We start from the raw sequence: 22,121 nt of genomic DNA, 5'->3' as shown, positions 1-22,121 counted from the left end.
AACTAATAAAGCTTCATCCTACTTGGTGTCATTCCATTTACTTGGTAGGAAGAATCCACGGAGCCTTCGAGATGTTTGTCTTCAATAGGGAAGTAAATAAAGTCTATCCTTTCTACTACAGTGTTATTATTTTCTTTTGTGTATCATAGCAGCCCAGACAGAGTGAATGATGTAACTCAGTTCCTTCGGTTACCATCGTTTCCCATTGAAAAGCTCAAAACACTAAGAAAGACAAATACAAATAGCCCCATTTTTCAAATGAGGAAGTCAAAGTGTAAAAGCATAAATAGCATGGCCAAAGTGGCACAGAAGTTTAAGGCTAAAGTAAATGTGTGTGTGTGTGTGTGTGTGTGTGTGTGTGTGTGTGTATCAGACATTGAGGTTCTGCAGCTCAGTAATGTGAGGAAAACAGCCTTTGAGGTTCTCTATTAGAACAGCTGCTCTGGGATCTAGATTCTGTAAAAACACAAGGAATCCAAGGTCAGAGATTAAGCCTGAACTGGAAGCACTTTGATTATTGTTAATAGCCCAGGAGACTGCTGCCTCAGCTTATGACCCCCAGAGAGGTCTGCTGGAAAGAGTGAAACTACCCTCTCCTTCACAGATCATGAATTCTCAAGGGCAAGTTCTTCATCCAATTATAATTCTTAAATAAGAAAGTGAGAGGTGTTCCTTAGAAGACATCCAAGCAATACTATAATGTACAAAGAAGAAAGCAACAAATTGTCCCAAGTTGCACCATCCAGGTTTAAAACACCCAACAGCTATAACATTTGGTGTGTGCCAGTCCAGTTTCTTTACAGGTTCTAAAACAAAGGAAGATGGTTGAAGGAGTGGCTTGGTGGTAGATATGGGCGGATACACAATCAGATGGTGGAGAAAAAGAAGGAAAATAAATTTAAAGGAAAGAAGGAGAAAAAGATGAAAAGAAGGGTTGAAAGAGCAAAATATTAGATAACCAAATCATATTATATGATCACTTTTTATTAGCATAAAAGTACCTGAAGCTAATGGGGAAAAAAATGAATGGAAATGAATTGAAGAAGTGTCTAAGTTAAAAATATGCTTCATAACCCAAGAAATAGACTCATAATATTGAGTTAAAAAGTCACAAAGATCATCAAGAGATTTGTCTGATTTGAAAGAACTACAAGCTTAATTTTGGTGTAGAATGGTTCCTTGCTGTGAAAGATGTTAGTAGAGTTACCCTCTTTACATGTCTTCTCTTCTCACCTGCCCTCACCTTCTGATTTTATTGACTATGTAAAGAGTTTTCTAATATGTTCTATAATTTGATATATATTTTCTTTATAATATTTACTGTAATATTCTGTACTAAAATAAGAATTCCTTCTATTATGTATACTTAAATCATTACTTTGATATATTTAATATTTTTTAAAAATTACATCAAGGCTTATTTATTCTGAAGTTGTTAATTTAGAGTCACCACTTGGTAATACCTAAAGTATACCTAAAGATACCTAAAGAACGCTGCTATAGCAGTCATGTAAATTATGTGCTCATTGACTGAAGGTGACTAGAAATTAGATGTCACAAGTTTGAAAGGTGGAGAAAGTGGAAAAGTGTAAATAAAACCATTACCTCAATAATTTGGAAGGGAGATCAAGTAGCTACCAACACTGATATTCTAAGAGAAACTGTTTTAAAGCCTCTTAGTGATTGGTGGTTTTTACCTGCAGTATGATAACATTCAGCAAGAACATGGCTCTGAGGATTGTAAAGCTGAAGATTCCTTGCCATCAGATTTCTTCCATCAACTAGAAATGAGAATTCCATCATTGTCATTTTTCCATTTTAGTTCATATTGAGGGATGGAGAACTGTTGATTCAATGATTTCCACTATCTTTACCCCAAATTTTCTCAAATATATCTTGTGCATTATTAATATATATTAATAATTATATATTAGATGCTCAATAAATGTTGATTGATTTGAAGAGAATGGAGATGCTTAATTAGTAGTAATTAATTTAGTAAGTATCAATATGTTAAGTTATAGCGTTCTTATGACAGAATACATGCTAAGTCATTTGAGTCTCACAAATTGGGAAGTCCAAATAAGGTATCATGGGTGTGAAAGCAGTTTGTAGGTTCTAGATGACCATAACAAAGTACTGTTATCATTGTTATAATTTCCTAGACATGATAAAAACTCCCAACAATTGTCTATCTGTCAAGAACTCAATTTTCTCAAGGAAAAAATGCTACACAATACCTCTTTAAAGTGTTAAAGAGCAAGATTTCCCTTTGAAGACTATGGTGTGCCTGATCCAAGTGATGACATTTTTCATTGCCTCAAGTACATGTGAAAACTAGGCAAGGCATAAAGGAGACTGCACAAGGATAATGCATTCGAATTACGGTGTTTGCAATGGACACTGAAAATACAATGGACTGCCAGAAGGACAAATAAACCTATCTTGGAAGAAGTAAAATCTGAATGCTCCTTAAAAATGAAGATGGTGAGATTTTGTGTCACATATTTGGGTATGTTATCATATTTGGATTTCATATTTGGTACAGTGGAGGGTCATCCAAAGAGATGAAGATCAAGGAGATGGGTTGACACAGTACTGCAACAATGGACTAAAACACGTGAGGATAGCACAAGACAAGGCAATGTTTCATTCTGGTATGACTCTATGGTCACTATGCATTAGAACCAACTTGATGGCACCTGACAACAACAACAATAATAGAAGAAGCCAAGAGATAAGCAGGAGCTCAGTAATAAACAGACTTGGGATCCATAGTCTAAACTATTTTGTGGTATGCCACTGCTGATGGTGTATTAAAATAGGCTTATTCATTTGAATTCATCTTGCACTTCCTGGAAATCCCTCAATACTCCATGCTGTTCACACTCCTGGCCTGTCACATGGTATCCCTCATTAATTTTTGGTGAGCTGAGCCCCATTCCATTGCATAACTTTCAGACTACTTCACCATACCCCATGATCATGTTGCATAGGTGGAAAAAAAGATATATCATTCTAATGGAAATAAAAAAACAATCAGGAATGCCTATATTAATCTCTAATAGATTAGACTTTAAAAAAATTGCAGCATGAGAGACAAAGCAAGGCAATATATAATGAGTAATAGGACGGTTGAACAAGAAGACATAACTATGACAAATATCTATATATCTCAAGAAAAGCCTTCAAAATCAATGTGTTGATCAAATTCTTATAAAATTGAAGAGAAAAATAGACAATACAATAAGTCAAGTAGGACCCTTGAATACACCACTCTAGAGGAAGGACATAACATTGGGAAAATAACCCAATAAAAACATAGAGTAACTAAAGAACACAATCAACTTAACTTCCTAAACACATACAAAACACGCCATTCAACAGCAGCACAATATACAGTCTTTTCCAGTGCACATGAAACATTCTCTAGAATAGACCATATGTTAGATCATAAAGCAAGCCTTAGAAATTCAAAATATGATATTAAAAACCATTTTCAGACCACAACACTATAAAATTAGAAATCAACCATAAGAAGTTCAATGGGTGGGCCTCCACTCAAGTAATCCCTCAATGCAAGAATACTTTCTTTTATTAAATTGGCATTCTATGTTGCTCACCTTCCCTACACAACTGCTGAAGACAAATGGGTGCATAAGCAAATGTGGTGAAGAAAGCTGATGGTGCCCAGCTGTCAAAAGGTATAGCTTCTGGGGTCTTAAAGGCTTGCAGGTAAACAAGTGGCCATCTAGCTCAGAAGCAATAAAGCCCACATGGAAGAAGCACACCATCCTGTGCGATCACGAGGTGTCAAAGGGATCAGGTATAAGGCATTATCAGAACAAAAAATCTTACCATAGTGAATGAGGAGGGGAATGTGGAGTGGAGACCCAAAGCCCATTTGTAGGCCACTGGAGATCCCTTTGCAGAGGGGTCTCGGGGAGGAGATGAGCCAGTCAGGGTGTGATGTAGCAACAATGAAAAATACAACTTTCCTCTAGTTCCTAAATGCTTCCTCCCCCACTTCCCCCCACCCACTATCATGATCTGAATTCTACCTTGCAAGTCTGGCTAGACCAGAGGGTATACACTGGTACAGATAGGAACTGGAAACACAGGGATTCCAGGGCAGATGATCCCTTCAGGACCAGTGGTGAGAGTGGCGATACTGGGAGGGTGGAGGGAGGGTGGGTTGGAAAGGGGGAACTGATTATAAGGATTTACATGTGACTTCCTCCCTGGGGGACGGACAACAGAAAAGTGGGTGAAGGGAGACGTCGGACAGGGCAAGATATGACAAAATAATAATTTTCAACAAATTATTACATGATGAATATCTGCCTGTATTCTTTGAAGAACATATATGAGCACATTGGTTTTAGAATAATTTAATAAAACCTTTCGGAATGCTCACTATATAAATGTGTTTCACTTGCTGTAAAGTAAATTATGAATATCCACATTTTTTGCTTTGAAAATCTCTCCAAAGATAATAAAACTTATATGTTTGCAACAAGTAAATGAAATGGAATGTAGGTGAGGAAGCTTAGTAGATTGTGACTTATGCCTCTTCCTCTTTCACCATGATGTCTCTTCCTCTTTCATCTAGTTCATGTACATACGGCACATATTTTGTTTGTTTGGGAAAATGATCTGTTCAGCTCAAATCTAGAGGGTTATTTCATCACTTCTAATGTCAGTGATGCAGTTATTTGTACTTAACAATTATTGTCAAGTATCTACTGAGAGTTTTCATCTTTGCAAACAGTCCTCCTAATTTTTGCTAGTAAAGTTTAGAAAGCTGCTGTTGACATGCCTTGGACAGACTTGCAGAGAATGTCCTCTTTTAGAGAATATTTCCTAGTTGAGAAAAGAGACAATAACAACAGAATCTTGAAGAAGCTGAAGAAAATACTAGTTTGATATAATTTGGAATATTGGATGTTTTCTGTCTCAGAAGCTCTGATTAGTATGAAATTTGAAACTAAAGCCCAAAGAGAGCATACAACTGCTTTATACTTGCAGGCTTAACTGTTATGTGTTTACTGGGTGTTGAAAGGTAGCGTGAGTTTGGATTGAGAGTACTTCATACTGATAATCAGGAGAGGATTTTGAAAAATTCATAGGAAAATCACACCATCTTTTAATTCCACTTTACATGAACTTTTTGAAGCCTCTTGTATTTACAAACTTGAGCTATCTCAAGAAACTAAACAGATTCCATATATCTTAGCTTACTTCCCAGTGGGCAAAAGCTACACTCATTGTCTATGTTCCTTTTGCATAGCTTATGCTCTGCCCCAATGAAGAAGAATCATGTGAATAAACATAGACTTCTCATCTATGTTGCCTACTTGCTTCTGCTCTAAGGGCTATTATCAAAGATGGTATAACATTTGTCATAACCCTTCTGTCTACTGAAATTTTTGAAATCTAATTTAAAATACAGTAGACAACAAACAATAAAAGCAGAGAGGGGAAACTGTAGTATCTATCTATAAGGCTAGTTCAGTGAAGCTCTCAAAAGATATTATAAGGGTGAAACTGTCCCTCTTGGTAGTGTAGAACGGCAACTGGATTAGAGTGGAAATCGTGAGAAATAAAATATTCACATTATAATTGCATTTGCCTAGCCCAAACCCTCCTGATGTACAAAAACGCAGCATATCCTAGAGTACAACAGTCCATAAGTGTTGGCATTCTACAGCCTCTTAACATACACTTTTCTATTCTCCCACTTCAGCGCTGTTCATCCATGGAAGCCTGGATCAAGGTCCAGAGTGCGCAAGGGTTTGACAAATCCTTGCATTGCTTCTGGAAACAGCTGCCCACTTCACACATACTCCATATTCCAAATTATATCAAACTAGTATTTTCTTCAGCTTCTTCAAATTAAGAGCCCCAACAAACAAAATATGTATGTACATGAACTAGATGAAAGAGGAAGAGGCCTAAGTCACAATCTACTAAGCTTCCTCAAGATTCTGTTGTTATTGTCTCTTTTCTCAACTAGGAAATAGTCTCTAAAAGAGGACATTCTCTGCAAGTCTGTCCAAGGCATGTCAACAGCAGCTTTCTAAACTTTACTAGCAAACATTAGGAGGACTGTTTGCAAAGATGAAAACTCTCAGTAGATACTTGACAATAATTGTTAAGTACAAATGACTGCATCACTGACATTAGATGTGATGAAATAACCCTCTAGATTTCAGCTGAACAGATCATTTTTCCCACTGAGAATGAAATCCCAATATAACTTGCTATCATATCATTTATTCATGAACAAGGCTTTGGAAAACCACATTTTAACAACATAAGATAGATCTACAGTAGCAATAAAAGTAAGTGCCATTAGATAAACACAAGCCTTAACAACATATCTGAATCCGACAGAATAGCAGCTTGTTTACCACAGCAGGCCTGGCTTTTTCAGATAACTGCTATATCAGCAGGAGCTGTTGTGGCTTAGTGAGTTATGAATTGGACAGCTAATCGCAAAGTTGGCAGTTCTAAACCACCAGCTGCTCCATGGGAGAAAGATGAGGCTTTCTGTTCCTCTAAAGAGTTACAGTCTTGGAAATCCACAGGGGCAGTTCTACCCTGTCATATATGGTTGCTAGGAGCCAAAACTGACTTCATGGCAGTGAGTTGTATCAGCACACCATTTCTTTTGCAGCCCTTCTCTTTTGAGAAAACACATTCTTTGGGCAGCTAGCTTACTATGAAGTATTGTATACGCCCCCATTTCTGAGTGGCTTCATTTCATCAGTTTCCATTTTAACCAGCATTTTCATGTTCTTTGTCCAATGTTACTGAGACATAAAGCTATTGTCTGCTAAAGACCATGCAAGAAATTTAAAAAGCACATCATTAATTTTTAATCCATCAACTTGCCAAGATACATTCCTCATTTGTTATGCCAAATACAAGTCTAATTGTTGCCATGGAATTAAATAAATTAGCCTTAGATAGAGCAGATTGTCTCCCATAATGACATGTCATGTCATGCCATTTCATGCCATTACCTTGTATGCAATAAAATGTAAAACAATCATGTTCCACAACGTGATATAAAATAACATAATCTATACGTTAGTTGAGATGATACCAGTGTAGGGTGGATCCTAATACTAATCACTTTGGGGTAATAGGGAGACAATAGTAGGAACAGAAATACATGGAAAGAAATTCATGCAATATGTGAAGGCCCGTCAAGGAATGCCAAGGCATCAACAAACGCTTGGGGCTACTGACAAGGAAAGTTAGACTTGGTGGAGACCCTAATTGGACAGTGAGCTTCCATAACTGTGAGAAAATAAGTGTTCATTCTTTAAAGTCACCCATTTGGATTATTTATGCCATAACTCTATAAAGTAAATAAGATTCATTTCAAGAGGCTGATTTGAGTAGCAAGGTATGAAAATATGGAAAGTAGCATATTTGATGCTTTTAAGCTTTTGATTAAAATTGAACATACTCGCTGAGGAAGTGAGGACCTATATGTATTTAACAAGCCAGTCACAGTTTGGATTGGGGAAGGGCAGTTACAAAAGAAAGCAGGAGAGGGTAATATCCAAAAGTACTAAAAGCTGATTACCATGACAGAGGAGATAAATTTCTCAGTTATATTCTCTGGTGTGTATGTAATAGGAGATAGAATATCAGAGTTCTTGTTGGTAATTCTGTAAATGGACATAGATATCCAAAATGATTTTTACAGGTTAAAAATGAGAAAAATGATATGCTGCCCAAGACATGATAGTGGTGATAGTGGACAACAAGTATTTATTTAGAGGAGAAATCCATATCCATAAGGCCCTCATTGTAGCTTTTTTAAAGATATGACCACAGGTATGTCAAATTAGCACCTTTATAATATTCCAAAAACTTTGGTTTCATAATTACTGAGAATTAACGTTACTGGTAGGTTAGTGTATGTAACATATGCCAACCAGTCAGTTACTATCAAAATGATTCTGACTGTGGTGATCTATGTGTGTCAGAGTGGAATTGTGTTTGATCGAGTTTTTAATAGCTTTTTTGGGGGGAGTAGATCATTAGGCTATTCTTCTGAAGCTCCTTTGGGTAGACTAGAACCTCCAACTTTTGGGTTAGTAGCTGAGTCAATTCTGCATCACTTAGGGACTCCATTTAACACATGCAATGTTGCTACCAGGTGCCATTGAGTAGGTTCTGACTCATAGGGACCCTATGAACAACAGAACAACAACAGCAAAAACTGCCTGGTCTGGTGTCATCCAAACACATGTTATATTTGAGCCTATTATTGTAGCCACTGTGTCAATCCATCTTCTTAAGAATCTTCCTCTTTTCTGATGATCTTCTACTTTGCCAAGCATGATGTCCTTTTCCAGGGGCTGGTCTCTCCAGATAACATGTCCACATTATGTGAGACAAAGTCTCACCATCCTTTAACCTAAAGAATATATTGCATCATGCTTTATTCTAAAGAGAATTCTGGTTGCACTTTTTCCAAGTTAGATTTATTTGTTCTTATGACAACCAATTCATAGTACTTTCAAAATTCTTTACCAATACCACAATTCAAATATATAAATTTTTCTTCTTTTGTATTCTTTGTTCATCATACAACTTTCACATGCATATGAGGTCATAACGTGACTTGGGTTAGAGCACCTTAGTCCGCAAAGTTACATCCTTGCTCTTTAACACTTTAAAAAGGCCTTTGCAGCAAATTTGCCTAATTCAATATAAAATTTTATTTCTAGACTGATGCTTCCATGAGCATTGATTGCGGATCGAAGAAAAATGAAATCTTTGATGATTTCAATCTTTTCTCAACTTATCATGATGTGATGATTGGTCTAGTTGTAAAGAGTTCAATTTTCTTTACATTGAATTTTGATCTATATTGAAGGCTGCTATACTTGATCTTCATCAGCAAGTGCTTCTAGTCCGCCTCACTTTCAGCAGGCAAGGTTGCATCACTTATATATTCCAGGTTGTTAGTAAACATTCTTCCAATCCAGAAGCTGTGTTATTTTTCATATAAACCAGCTTTTCTGATTATTTTCTCAGCATACAGATGGAATAATCACGGTGAAAGGATACAATCTTGATGCACACCTTTCATGATTTGAAACCATGCAATATCTCCTTGTTCTCTTCTTATTCTATGCACAGGCTTTACATTAGCACAATGAAAAGTTTTGGAACTCACATTCTTCTCAAGGTTATCCATAGTTTGTTTTGATCCACATAGTCTGATTTCTCTGCATAGTCAATAAAACACAAGGAAACATCTTTCTGGTATTCTCTATTTTCAGCCAAGGTCCATTTGATGTAAGTAGTGATATACTTTGTGCCACAACCTCTTCTGAATCTGGCTTGAATTTATGGCATCTCCCTAGCAATGTATTGTGGCAACCAGATTGAATTATCATATGCAATACAATATTCATTTGCATATTTTATACAATGATCATGTTGTATACAACATGTTAAAGTACACTGGTGCTTACCATTTTCTCCACCAGATGTCAGAAAAGAGTAATACAGAAATATGATAATCTATAAATCAAGAGAATATTTTAGAGTGATTTTCTCTAGATAGGATTATAGAAGGTTTAAAATGTCCTTTTCTTTACCTATATCTTCTAATTTTATTTTTACAATGAGAGTGATTAAATTTTGTGGTAACTAAGAAGTAATTACATCTATTATAATTTAAAATATAAAGAATATTTTTGGTATATGTATTAATTTGTTTCAGTCAAGGACACTACTTTATTGTATTTTCTGAGGTATACATTAATTGTATGTAATAAGCTAAAAAACAGAAATTTAGTGACTACTTCAAAAATATTTTATATGGAATAATGTTTCTACAATTGGTGACTATGAGTAATCTAGTGTTCTGGACAATCAGCCATTGTAAGTTTTACATGTCAGACAAGGAAGTCACAAGAAATAAGTCAATGAGACCTACATTAAAAAGCAAGAAACTCAACAAAGGAAATTTGCTATGAACTGCTGATTTGTATCCAATAAATCACAGCCTCACCATGCTCAACTTTTATTGCTAATCCCTGAGTCTGTTTTTTTAGATACACGTGGAAGCCAATGAAAAGACAAAATTGTAAGGTAAATCAAAGAATTTCATTATAAAACAGGAAACATTTTACCAATGTAGGCAGATTGCTAATTTATTTGCTGTTTGACCTTCTTGGTATCATTGCCCACAAATAACATTATCAAATGTTATAGAGTCTAGATTCTGATTACATGTGTGTCAGAGTTGAACATAGTTGGTCCAATGAGTTTTCAATAGCTGATGTTTTCAGAAATCTCCATGTCTTTCTTCAAAGACGTCTTTGGGTGGAATTGAACTTCTAGTCTTTGGGATTATCAGCCAAGCATGTTGTTTGCACCACCAAGGAACCCCCACAAAAACTATAAGGATGTCAAAATTTCTATGTAAATCAAATTGGAGATGGTTGCACAACAGAAGTGATATAATTGGCTTTATTAAATTGCTTAAGTTAAAAATATTGAATTGGCAAATGTTGTTCTATCCGTATTTCTACATAAAAAAGAAGGCAAAAGAAACCTTGAATGTTGTTAGTCTCTTCTGCCTTTTAAGAAGATTTCTTTTTTAATATTTATTTTAATTCATCATTAATTGGGAATTAATACATATGTCATATCATTCCATAGTTCAATCACATCAAGCAGTATTATACAATTGCTTCCACAGGTTCCAAACATTCTTTTTCTTCCTAGACTCCTAGACATCATCTCCCCTTTACACCCCACAACTGTACCACCACCACCCCTGAAACTGTCATTCTACTTGCTGTCCCTATAGGTCCATCAATCCTTGGTTTCATATACCAAAACAGAAAAATTTATAACACAACTTCAAGAGGTTGACCTCCAATGATATAACACCTCTGAGATAAACCCCAACATGAACAAACAAAAATATTAAAAATGTTGAAAATCAGATTAGATCCAATGTGCATCAGAGGGGGATCAATTGACAAAGTTTTAACTGTTCAAGTCGGGTTTATACCTTTGAATTCCTTTGAACTTCTGTACTCATCTCTCCAATATACTCTGTTTAGTAATCACTTTCCTCCCATTCCTCAATTACGGAGAGAGTGAGATCACTGGAGGCTTATTGCCTATGTAGTTCCCACAAATGTATCTTGGGCTCCCATGGTCATCCACAGCCTTCTGCAAACCAGATTCTCACAACTTAGGCTCTGATACTATTCCCTCCCTTGCCTTTGATTTACAATCTTTTGGTGGCTGATGATCGTGTGTTTCTACCATGTGGACTTAATTAGCATCTCATTTAGATGACTGCTTGTTTGGAGGCAAGCCTTTATGACCCCAGACGCTACTTTATCTGATAGATGGGCACTGTCATTTTGCTCTAGCACCTCTATCTTCTGTGTTCCCTTCCTGAGGGTGAGTGTTGAGTAGAGCCATGATGTAAGAACTAATAGTTCTTAATTTGGAGCTAGGATTTAGTGCAAGCCCCAAACCCATTCCTGGACCCATTTTGCTGTTATTGTTTTTTTCTGCCTTTTGCTCCAATTCAAAATCTCCCTGTTAATTTATGGTAGAGAGTCTTATTGATAATCTCCATTGGGCATAATGATCTTCCATTAACACTATCTTTGATTATCCCCTGGTACTAATTTTTTAAAGCCCTGTTGAGAGGGGGATATTGAGCCAATGTAGGCTAACTCTGTATCACCATACCTGATTTATTCACTTATATAGAATCAATTCTTTCGTGGCTGGATGCTATTTACACAAATAATGGGAGTTAATTGTCAGGGAAATTTACAATAATAATCACTGAGAATGTTCATCACAGGTTTGCTGGAATAATATATATCTTAATACTGCATATTGGACATTGGTATAGCAAGATCATGTTTGTCTGTCTACCAACAGTTCAACAATCTTGATACAGCTGTCTTTTGCTTCCTCAGACATCATGTATTTTCCTACTTAAGTCTGCTATCTCATGGTTGTTTTGACTTGCATTTCCTGGATGGCTAGTGAATGGGAGCATTTCCTCATATGTTTCTTAGCCACTTGAGTGTCATCCTTCGTGAATCATCTGTTCAGGTCTTCTGCCCACCTTCTCAAAGGGTTATTAGTTTCTTGTTGTATGCTTGTAATATACTGTAGATTTTAGTAACTAGTCTTTTGTCCATTATTTCATTACTAAATATCTTTTCCCAATCTCTGCTCCCTTTTTACTGAGCTCATGTACACAAGTTTTCTATTTTTTCTTCCGTGATTATTTCCTTTGTTATCTCTGATAGCCCAGGTATTCCCTGCACTAGGTCGCTTAGGTTTGTCCCAATTTTCTCATTGATGATCCTGAGAGCTTTGGGTTTTATATTGAGATTTTGGGTCCACTTTGAGTTTGCTTTTGTGCATGAGGTGACATATTGATCTTGTTTCATTCTTCTGCAGTTTTCCCAGCACCATTTATTGAAAGGAGCATTTGCTTCCCATTTAATTCTTATTGGGCCTTTGTCAAAAATCAGTTGTCTGTATGTGGATGTTTTCATTTCTGGGTTTTCTGTCCTGATCCACTGGTCCGTGTATCTCTCCTTATACTAATACCAGGATGATTTAACAATTGTGGCTGTACAGTAGGTTTGAGGTCAGGTAGTGCAAGACCACCTATTTTGTTGTTCTTTTGGAGTTCTTTGCCTATCCTGGGCTTCTTCCTTCTTCATATGAAGTTAGTAAGTAGCTTTTCCATTTCTTTAAAGAATGAAGCTGGAATTTGGGTCGGGATTACATTTAATTTGTAGATTGGTTTAGGTAATATTGACTTTTTCACAATTTTGAGTCTTCTGATCTGTGGACACGGAATATTTTTCCACTTATGTAGATTCCATTCAGTTTCTTGTAGTAATGTTCTATAGTTTTCCTTGTACAGGTTTTCTTTTCTTTTTTTGGTTAGTTTATTCCTCAGTATTTCAGATTTTACACAGTTATTGTCAATGGTATTGTTTCCTTGAAGTCTACTTTGATATTCTCATCACTGGTATATAGGAATATGATTAGTTTCTGCTTGCTAATTTGTATCTTGCAACTCAACTAAACTTCTCTATTGTTTCCAGCAATTCTATTTTGAACTCCTTAGGATTCTCAATATATAAAATCATATTGTCTGAAAACAGCAAAAGTTTCACTTCTTTTTTGTCCAATTGTACTCCCTTGATTTTTTGTCATCGTCTTACGGTGCAGGTTAGGACTTCCAGCACAATATTGAATAAAAGTATAGATAAGGGACAACCTTATTTGGTTAGTTTCGTCAGTGGAAATGTTTTAGGCTCTCTCCATTGAGTTTAATATTGTCTATTGGCTTTTCAAATATGGCCTTTATTGTCTTGAGGATTTTCCCTTCTAATCCTATCTTCTTGAGAGCTTTTATTAGGAATGGGTATTGGAGATTGTCTAATGCTTTTTCTGCCTCAATTGATATGATCATATGGCTCTTATCCTTTTTCTTGTTAATGTAGAGGATTACACTTTTTTTTTTTTCAAATGTTGAAACATCCCTGTATCCATTGTATGAATCCCACTTGGTCATGATGTCATGATGTATTGTTTATTTTGGATTCTATTGGCCAAGATTTTATTGAGAATTCTTGCATCTATGTTCATGAGTGGTATCTGCCTGTCATTCTCTATCCTTGTGGGGTCCTAGGCTGGTTTGGATATCAAGGTTATGCTGGCTTCATAGAATGAATTTGAGACTTTGCTGTCCCTTTCTGTTCTGGAAGAGTTTGTGTAGGATTGATGTCAGCTTTTCTCTGAACATTTGGTAGAATTCTCCTGTGAAGCTATTGGGACCAGGGCTTTTTTTAGTTGGGAGTTTCTTGATGACCTTGTCTATTTCCTCTTTTGCTGTGGGTCTGTTCAAGTTCTTAATGTGCATATGCATTAATTTGGGTAGAGAGTGTTTTTCTAAGTATATCGTGTACCTTGAAGTCTATTTTGTTGGAGATTAAAATTTCCACCTTTGCATTTTTTATTGCCATTAGCTTGGTAAAATTTTTGCCGTCCTTTGATTCTCAGTCTATTTTTGTCCATGAGTTTTAGATGTATATCTTGAAGGCAGAAGATAGATGGATATTATTATCTAATCCAGTCTGTTACTCTTTGATTTTGATTGGTGTGTTTAGTACATTGACTGTGGGTGTAATTACATCTGAATGTAGATTAGTTACTGTCATCCCATTTTATTGTGCTTGACATTTTCCTTTCTCCCCTTTTATGGGATTGTGTGTATGAGAGAGAGAGGAGTTAATTTGTGAATTCATTTCTCCACTATATCTGTAATGTTTCAATGTGTTGGTTTCTGAGTGCTGTTGCATCCTGCAGGAGTCTCATGTTTAAAGGCTGAAACTGTTGTTTTTATGCCCATAAAGAACAATATCGTTTTTTTCATTGTTGTTTTGCAATGCTGGTTTTGTTTTTACAAATTCTCTAAATATTTCCTTGATTGAGAAAATTTTATTTCTCCTTCAAATTTGATGGATAGCTTTGGATTTTTGGATTGCAGTTGTTGTCCTTTAACTTTTGGAATATGTTGCTCCAATTTCTTCTTTCCTGCATGGTCTCTCCAGGGAGATCTGAGCTTACTCTTATCTGTTGACCTTTATATGTGACTGCTTTTTTTCTCTCGAGCTGCTCTCCTGATTCTCTCCTATTCCTTCTAGTTGAATAACTTGACTACTATATGTCTTGATATATTTTGTGGTGTGTCGGGGGGGGGGGGGGGGATCTATTTGGTCTCTCTGCTTTATATATGGTTATCATCTCCTCCTTTGTGATAATTAGTACATTTTCTTCCAAAATTTCCCTTAGTAATAACTGTAGACTTATTTCTTTCTTTCTGTCTAGGCACACCAATAATTCAAGCATTGTTTTGATTCATGGTATCCCACATCATGCTCAGGCTTTCTTCAGATCCTTTTGCTTTTTTGTTTGTTTGTCTTCTTTACTGAATTCTGCTTTGTTGTCTTTTTGTTCACTGATTCCATTTTATATTCTATTGGCCATATTTTGTACTTTGTTTTTTTATTTCTGCTACATTTTTCCTTAGTTCCTAAATTTCCTTTGGGTGTGAGGTATCTAGTAGCTCCATTTTTTCATATGTTTTTTAGGAATGAGCCCCTTATCTCTTGTAAGGGCCTAAGCATCATTTTTTGAATTTTCTATCTGGCAGTTCAAGGGCTTTTTCTTCTGTGTATTCCATTAGGCTTGGGTAATCTTAAGTTGTTGACCTTTGATTCTATTTATTTATTTATTTTTGGTAGATGCTGATTGCTGTTGTTTGCACCACATAGTGGTAGAACAGTAGATGATGTATAGGCTTCTGGGTTGTATAGTGGGGGGAAGGGTTGGATTTTTAGGTTAGAGGACGATCAGGTATGAGTTAAAAATCATATGGCGTGGAGAATAGGAGGGAATTACAGGATAGAAGGAATAGGTTATAGGTGCTTAGAAGTAGGCTTTAAGTGGTAGTATTAATCATAAGAAGCTTTCCTGTTAAATATAGTAGATTTTTTAATCATTTTATTAGGGGCTCATATAACTCATCACAATCCATACATACATCAATTGTGTAAAGCACATTTGTACATTCATTGCCCTCATCATTCTCAAAATATTTCCTCTCCACTTAAGCCCCTGTACTTAGTAGATTATAAAAGAGTGTGTGTTACTGAGGTGGAGGAAGCAGGGTCTTGAGGTAATAGTGGTTGGAGTGGGGGAGGGTTAAACTAAGAAATCTACCAGTCATGTATTGACCCTGTATATTATTTAGGGAAACTGCAGCCCTTATTTTATAGTGTTTATAACAAAAAATGCTTTTATTGTGGATTCTGCCCAACTCAGTATTATGTGCTCTTTGCATGTGATCCCAGGGGGGATGTAGGCTATTGGAGTGGGGGCCCAAAGAAGGGGGAGAGGGGAGACTTCTGATCAGTAGGCTAGGCAGTCCTGCTAAGGACCTAAGTCCTTTTGTCTGTCAGATACCTAGATGGGGGAGGAGAAGGCTCTGAGAAACACAGAAATTCTGGGTTTATGTCCATCTGGTGGGAAAAAGAGTTCTGTGATTTTCTTCCTGAAACGAGTATAGGAGCAACTTTATTATATTCTTGAAAGTCCCATATTGTTCAAGTTGTGTTCCTGTCTTATTGGGACGGGACCCCTTTTGAGTTAGCTGGGAGTTTTTATCTGGCAGCTATTAGAGCTGCGCCCTTGCAGTAAGGGGAGGAGAGGGGGTCCAGTAAGAGATAGTAGTAATTTTGAAGGCTCTGTTCTGCTGGCCGAGGTGAGCTTCAACATCTAAGTCTCCCAGTGGTCCAGGAGGGTGTAGGACTGTGGTTTCCACTTGGGAGATGGTGTGGGTTGGGATATTCACCGCATTGGCAAGTCTCAGAGCTAGGGTAGAAGGGAGGAAGCTGGCATTCACTGCCACAGTGACTTTACTAAGGTAGCAGGAAGGGAGAGACAGCAGCATTCTCTGTGGGTGAAAATAGGAGAGGGAGCTCTAAAATATTCCTGGAGTGCTGAGATTCTAGGGCCTACATCTAAATTCTCAGAACAGGCATCCTCACCTGTCAGTCTCTGGGCCACCAAGGGGAATTCTAGGCAGGAAACTCTATCTCAGCACATCTTCCCAGAACTCTGGGATGATTTCTGTCTGTGGGAAGGTGTGTCTCTATGTTGCTCACTTCCATCTAGTGAGACAAGTGATGGAGAAAGGAGGCAAAAAAGACTGAAAATTCAAAATCTCTGTCAATTTTCCTAAGGGACTCAGGGTGGAATCAGATTAAGTGACAGTCTCTTCAGAGACCATCAGCAACTTTTTAGATGAAGAAACAGGAGTTGGAAAAACAGAGTAGCAAAGAGATGTAAGGCGGTTCTGAGGATCGGTAATTTGTTAAGAGGCTGGGATTCACAGAGAAATATGGCAAATGAGAACTCCCCAGTGGTGCAATAGTCTAGGGGTTATTATACTTAAAATGTCTAGTATTGGCTTCTAAATTGTTTGACTTTGAAATTTAAAACCACCCCAGTGCTCCAAACTCAGTCAAATTTTCTGCACAGCAATGAATTGGATGGTTTGAACAAAATAGAGACGACGTGATGAGTTTGAACCTGGGTTTCCATAGAGCAAAGGGAGCCCCAGGGCAAGATATAAAATGGGTATAGGTGTCAGTGGAAGTAGGAACTATGAGCCACAATGATTATGAGAATGGAAAAACCGGTACATTCACATGAATCTTGGGAAGATCAATGGTGCTCCACAACCAAAAAAAAATGAAAGTTGGAACTTGAACTATTTTTTAAAGAAAATCTGGAAAGTAGGTTAATCATAGCTGATATAGGAGACACAATGACAAACTTTCAAAATAGACATAAATACTTTCAAATGTGAATCTATGGCAGTGTTTATAAAATTGTATACAGGTTTGTTTGTTTTTATAACTCAAAGCAGTCTTAGATATTTCAAGAAAGTTATTTAATAAACCAAGCCCCCCCCCCCTTTTTCCCCTCTATTCATGTTGTCAGAAGTTTTACCAGATGGATAATATCATCTCATCAAGAACTTTCCTAAATAGGCTTGGAATAGTCACCTATTTGCCCTTTGATAAAAGTGTCTGAATTTCCAGAATTATTGAAATATAAAATACATGTGCATCATTCAAAGATTTTCTGAGATAATGATCTGGATCTCATATATAGAAATATTCACCGAGAAGTCTTCAAATCCTTCAAAAGCTGCCCTAGGCTTACCTTTACATGGTGGATTAGATGCTCTTCTTCATTCACTTTGTAGGTCTCCAATCCTAGCTCCTTGGATAATCTTAAAATACGATTCTGAGTTGGCCCAACATAAGATCCACCAAGGTCCACGTATTTAACTTTTTGATTCTGTTTTGCAATGAAAAACAAATATTTTAAAATAAGCAAATGAACACATTTACATGTCACAGGTTATAGAGAAATGTCGAGGTGTATCCATCGAGAACCGAATTATCTTCTGAACTCAACTTTATTCCAACAATGTAAATGAACATTGAATTTAAAACAGGCGGCAGACTTTTGAACCCCATTATTCACAATATAAGGATAAAATTTTAAAGTATTGGTATTAAGCGTTTCAGTTCATACGTGCATGGGATTATTCCAAACAAAAGGTGTTTAAGCATGTCTCTACTTTCAGTAAATGGCTCCAGACACATTCTCTCGGTCATACATTTGTCTTAATCTTGTTAACCAAACCAAAATAAAGGCTCATGCAATCAAATCAATCCTGACTCATATCAACTCTATACCACAATGGAGAATTGCCTCTGTAGCAATTTTTGATTTTGCTAAGATTTTCCCGTGCACATTTATGGGAGAGTTCTACTCTGCATTACATGAGACTGCAACGAGTCAGAATCTTCTACCCAAGAAAAGGCTTGCTTTTGGTTTTAAGGGCATAAACAATGGCCCAAAGACAAGAGGACTAGGGCAAGTTTGGAGAACTCTATGGAATCACAAATAACTAAGGTATATGATCTTTGTCAGGGTCAATGGCAACATTTCCAGGTAGAGATACTTCTGATCTTCACGATTGGGGGAGATATCCTCTCATATCTCCCATGGTACATACAACTCTAGGCTGAAACCCACCTCCACTGTAGCATGTCTCTTGATGAATTGTAACTGTAATTACAATTATAATTAGAAGCAGACTGGTTTCTCCAAGGAGACTATGAATTACTTGGTGCTTACTATGCTTGATACGAATTGATCACAAGGATTAATCTAGGAGCCCCCTCCCAGGGGGACGAATAACAGAAAAGTGGGTGAGGGGTGATGGAGGATGATGTAAGATATGGAAAAAATAATCTATAACTTATCAAGTGTTCATGAGGGAGGGCAGGTGGAGGAGGGAGGCGGAATAAATGGGGAGCTGATATCAAGGGCTCAAGTGGAAAGAGAATGCTTTGAAAATTATGATGGAGGCATATGTGCAAATATGCTTAACACATTGGAGGAATATATGGATTGTGATAAGAGATGTAAGAGCTCCCAATAAAAGTATTTCAAAAAACAAAGTAAGCACTCAGTGGGCATTTGATGATGATAAGTTTAACTGTGAAGGAAAGGACTAAAATAATCAATGAGTATCCTGCTAGACATGTATCAGTAAAAACTATTTGAAGCTTTAAGTTGAGATTTTATATTTTTCTTCTCCCTGGGACTGAAACTACCCTCTTAGCATCAAATTTAATTGATACCACTCAAATTCTGAGTGCCTGGAGAAGGCAGATTTCTTTGCAGAGAAATCTGCTTTATATATCATATATATATATATCACTATATATTATATAATATTATATTAATATATAATATAGTAATATAATTATATTATTAATTATATAATATAAATATAATTAATATATAATATAAATACAATTAATATATAATGTATTGATATAATATTAATACATTATATATAATATTATATACATAATCTGCTGAATATAATAGAAAATAATTAATTTTAGTCAGTGGTGTCAGAATTGAAACAATTAACTAGCAATTGTAATAAATTTACTAAGAATTCATTTTAAAATTATGATGACACACTAGATAAATTTAAAAAAGGAAAATTAGCCAGTTAAAATTTATTTAGTGCAATTGGTTAGAAAGCTTGTGTTGGTGTTAGAAAGGCCTTGAAGTTCAAAGGATGGAAAATACAAATAATTTTGATATTTTTTCTTTCTACTATATATACCTATTCAATAATCTATAGCCTCCCCCCCACACACACAAACACAACTCTATAGTGCCAAGGATCATGAGGTAAGATGAGAAAAGAGACAAAAATTATTTAAAAGGAGGATAATTGAGAGAGAGGCAGTAGTTTTAAAGTAATTTTTACCATCTCAGTAAAATATTTCAAGAAAAACAAAACAACAACAAAACCCAACAAAATCAGCTTTAGTCTCACTTTCTTCACCCAGCCTAGGTCATGTCTCACCCTAATGGTATAGGTCCTGCCTCCGACACGGTTCCGGGCTTCCAAAACCACCACATTCAAGCCAGCCTCATGGAGAAGTTTAGCTGCTGCCATACCTGAAAGAAAATACAATAGCATCTGAACAAAATAACTTACAAGTTCTATCAAGGTACATAACTTAGGAACCTAATAGAAATGACACAAACAAATATGCCCACACGTCAGCTTATTGCAGCACTATTCACAATATCACAAAAGGTAGGGAAAACCTACTGTTGATAATCCCACTTTACGTCAAAGAAAATTGAAGTGCAAAGAGACACTCAAGATCACATATTGGAGAAGGTGACAAAGCCGACAGATCTAGCTTCAATGTCTCTGCATGTATCTATTATGCCATTCTTCTATCCATCGCACCTGATATCCATCCTCACCTTTGATTACATCTGCCCAGTTTTTGCTAAAGGAAGAAATTATACAAAAGATATTTTTGACTTTATCTAGATCGATATGTCCTTAAAACACACTTGTATCTTGTGCTTTGACAGGAATTCATACACCATAAAATATGATCCTAAGGTAAAAATCATAATGAAATGCCAAGGTTTCAGTCACCATTTATTGGATTTCCGAAAAGAGGGAACCTATTTTTTTTGAAAGGCTGATCTGACATTTCATTATTAGTGTTAGTCAATCTTCTGATACAAATTTCTGGGCTTCCAGTTCCTTAGGAGAGTGGAAGCATAATAACTCCAAAGGCCGCCCAGGATAATACACAGAAGCATTGTGCAATTCCAGGAATAATGAGCTTGGATCTTTAACCATAATATCCTAATTTTAACTACAAAAGCAAGCAAGCAAACAAACAAATAAACAAAAAGAACCTTCTATTTAAATTCAAAATTGCAGACAATTCAATGACACGTCTCTTATCAAGCATCAATTCAACAAATGAAAAACCATGCAGCCATAGAAACGGCTGTTATCAGTGAGCTCAGATACACTCTCTGAGCATGTTGAGGTTTAAACAAAAGGCTTCAGAGTGAAATATAGCATTACTTGTACACACTAGCATGCTATATTACACAAAGGTACTGTCTTTTATAAGTGAAGGCATACTCTTATCTGATGCTAAATATAAACAGCTATTAAAATAATCCAGGTTCTTATCAAACCATTGAACAGTCCTCTAATGCTCATGTGCCTAAAAAATCATGAAGAGAAAATTATTTTTAAAATATGTTTAAAGAAGACAATACGAAAGCATTATTTGGAAATACTTCACTTTTTTCACTACTCTTCACATTGAGAGGTATTCAAAATGTTTGTTTACCAAAAACCTCTGTATTGGTCGACAGCAACCTCAACAGATTTATTGAGCATCTCCTCTACAACAAGGACATCAGAAAGAGCATGTGGAGGAGGTACCTGGAGCTCTGGATCACTGAGAAAAGGGTGGCTGAGTTAGCTGAACACACCAACAAGGGGAACAATGGGCAAAATCTACACATGGTCATCAGACTGGTGAATTTCCCCATAACCTGCAATGGGTTGAACCGCTCTGCCCCCAGTGCACAGCAATCTCAGGAACCCAATAACTGAAAGGGGCACAGTGAGTTCTTTGCTGGCTAGCATGAGCCAATTAACTCCTCTCACAGTGCAGCACAATCTCCAGGACCTGACAATGAAAAATGTAGGCTCCCCATTGGCTTCCCATACCACCCAGGTGGACAGAGGAGTGAATGGCACACAAACTAGTGCACCCAGATGCTGGTTGCACCCCTCCCTTCACATTCCTTGGGCTGCACGTGCAATCTGAAAGAGGCTGGAGCAAATAGGAATGCTGCACAATACAGGAGGCTAACGAAAGCAGATACTGAATCATTATTCCAAATTCCCTAGGGTTCTCTGGTGCATGGAGGGAATGCTGGTCCACACACCCACATGCTCAGAGGAGGTAGAGGCTGGTGTGACCACCCAGCATGGTAATTGGCTCCAGAAGAGTCCCTGATCTCCATGAGTGATGTGGGACTACAGCAGCTAGGAGAACTGATTGAGGCAA

The 22,121-nt window shown here is 36.7% G+C and overlaps 1 protein-coding gene across 1 annotated transcript in view; it reads right to left on the bottom strand.

Moving 5' to 3' along the window:
* MAOB (monoamine oxidase B) overlaps positions 1-22,121 on the bottom strand; it is a 116,041-nt gene that overhangs the window by 52,104 nt on the left and 41,816 nt on the right. The window contains exons 2-3 of the mRNA XM_045288277.1: positions 20,081-20,175; positions 17,839-17,976 (exon numbers count right to left, since the gene is read on the bottom strand). Of these exons, the coding sequence (XP_045144212.1) occupies positions 17,839-17,976; positions 20,081-20,175 (233 nt within the window). The remainder of the gene's footprint in view (positions 1-17,838; positions 17,977-20,080; positions 20,176-22,121) is intronic.

The sequence above is a fragment of the Echinops telfairi genome, unplaced genomic scaffold (genome assembly GCF_000313985.2).
Source record: "Echinops telfairi isolate 266 unplaced genomic scaffold, ASM31398v2 ScPeMD7_19;HRSCAF=73, whole genome shotgun sequence".
Lineage (NCBI taxonomy): Eukaryota > Metazoa > Chordata > Mammalia > Afrosoricida > Tenrecidae > Echinops > Echinops telfairi.
This window is presented reverse-complemented; position numbering and strand designations above follow the sequence as displayed.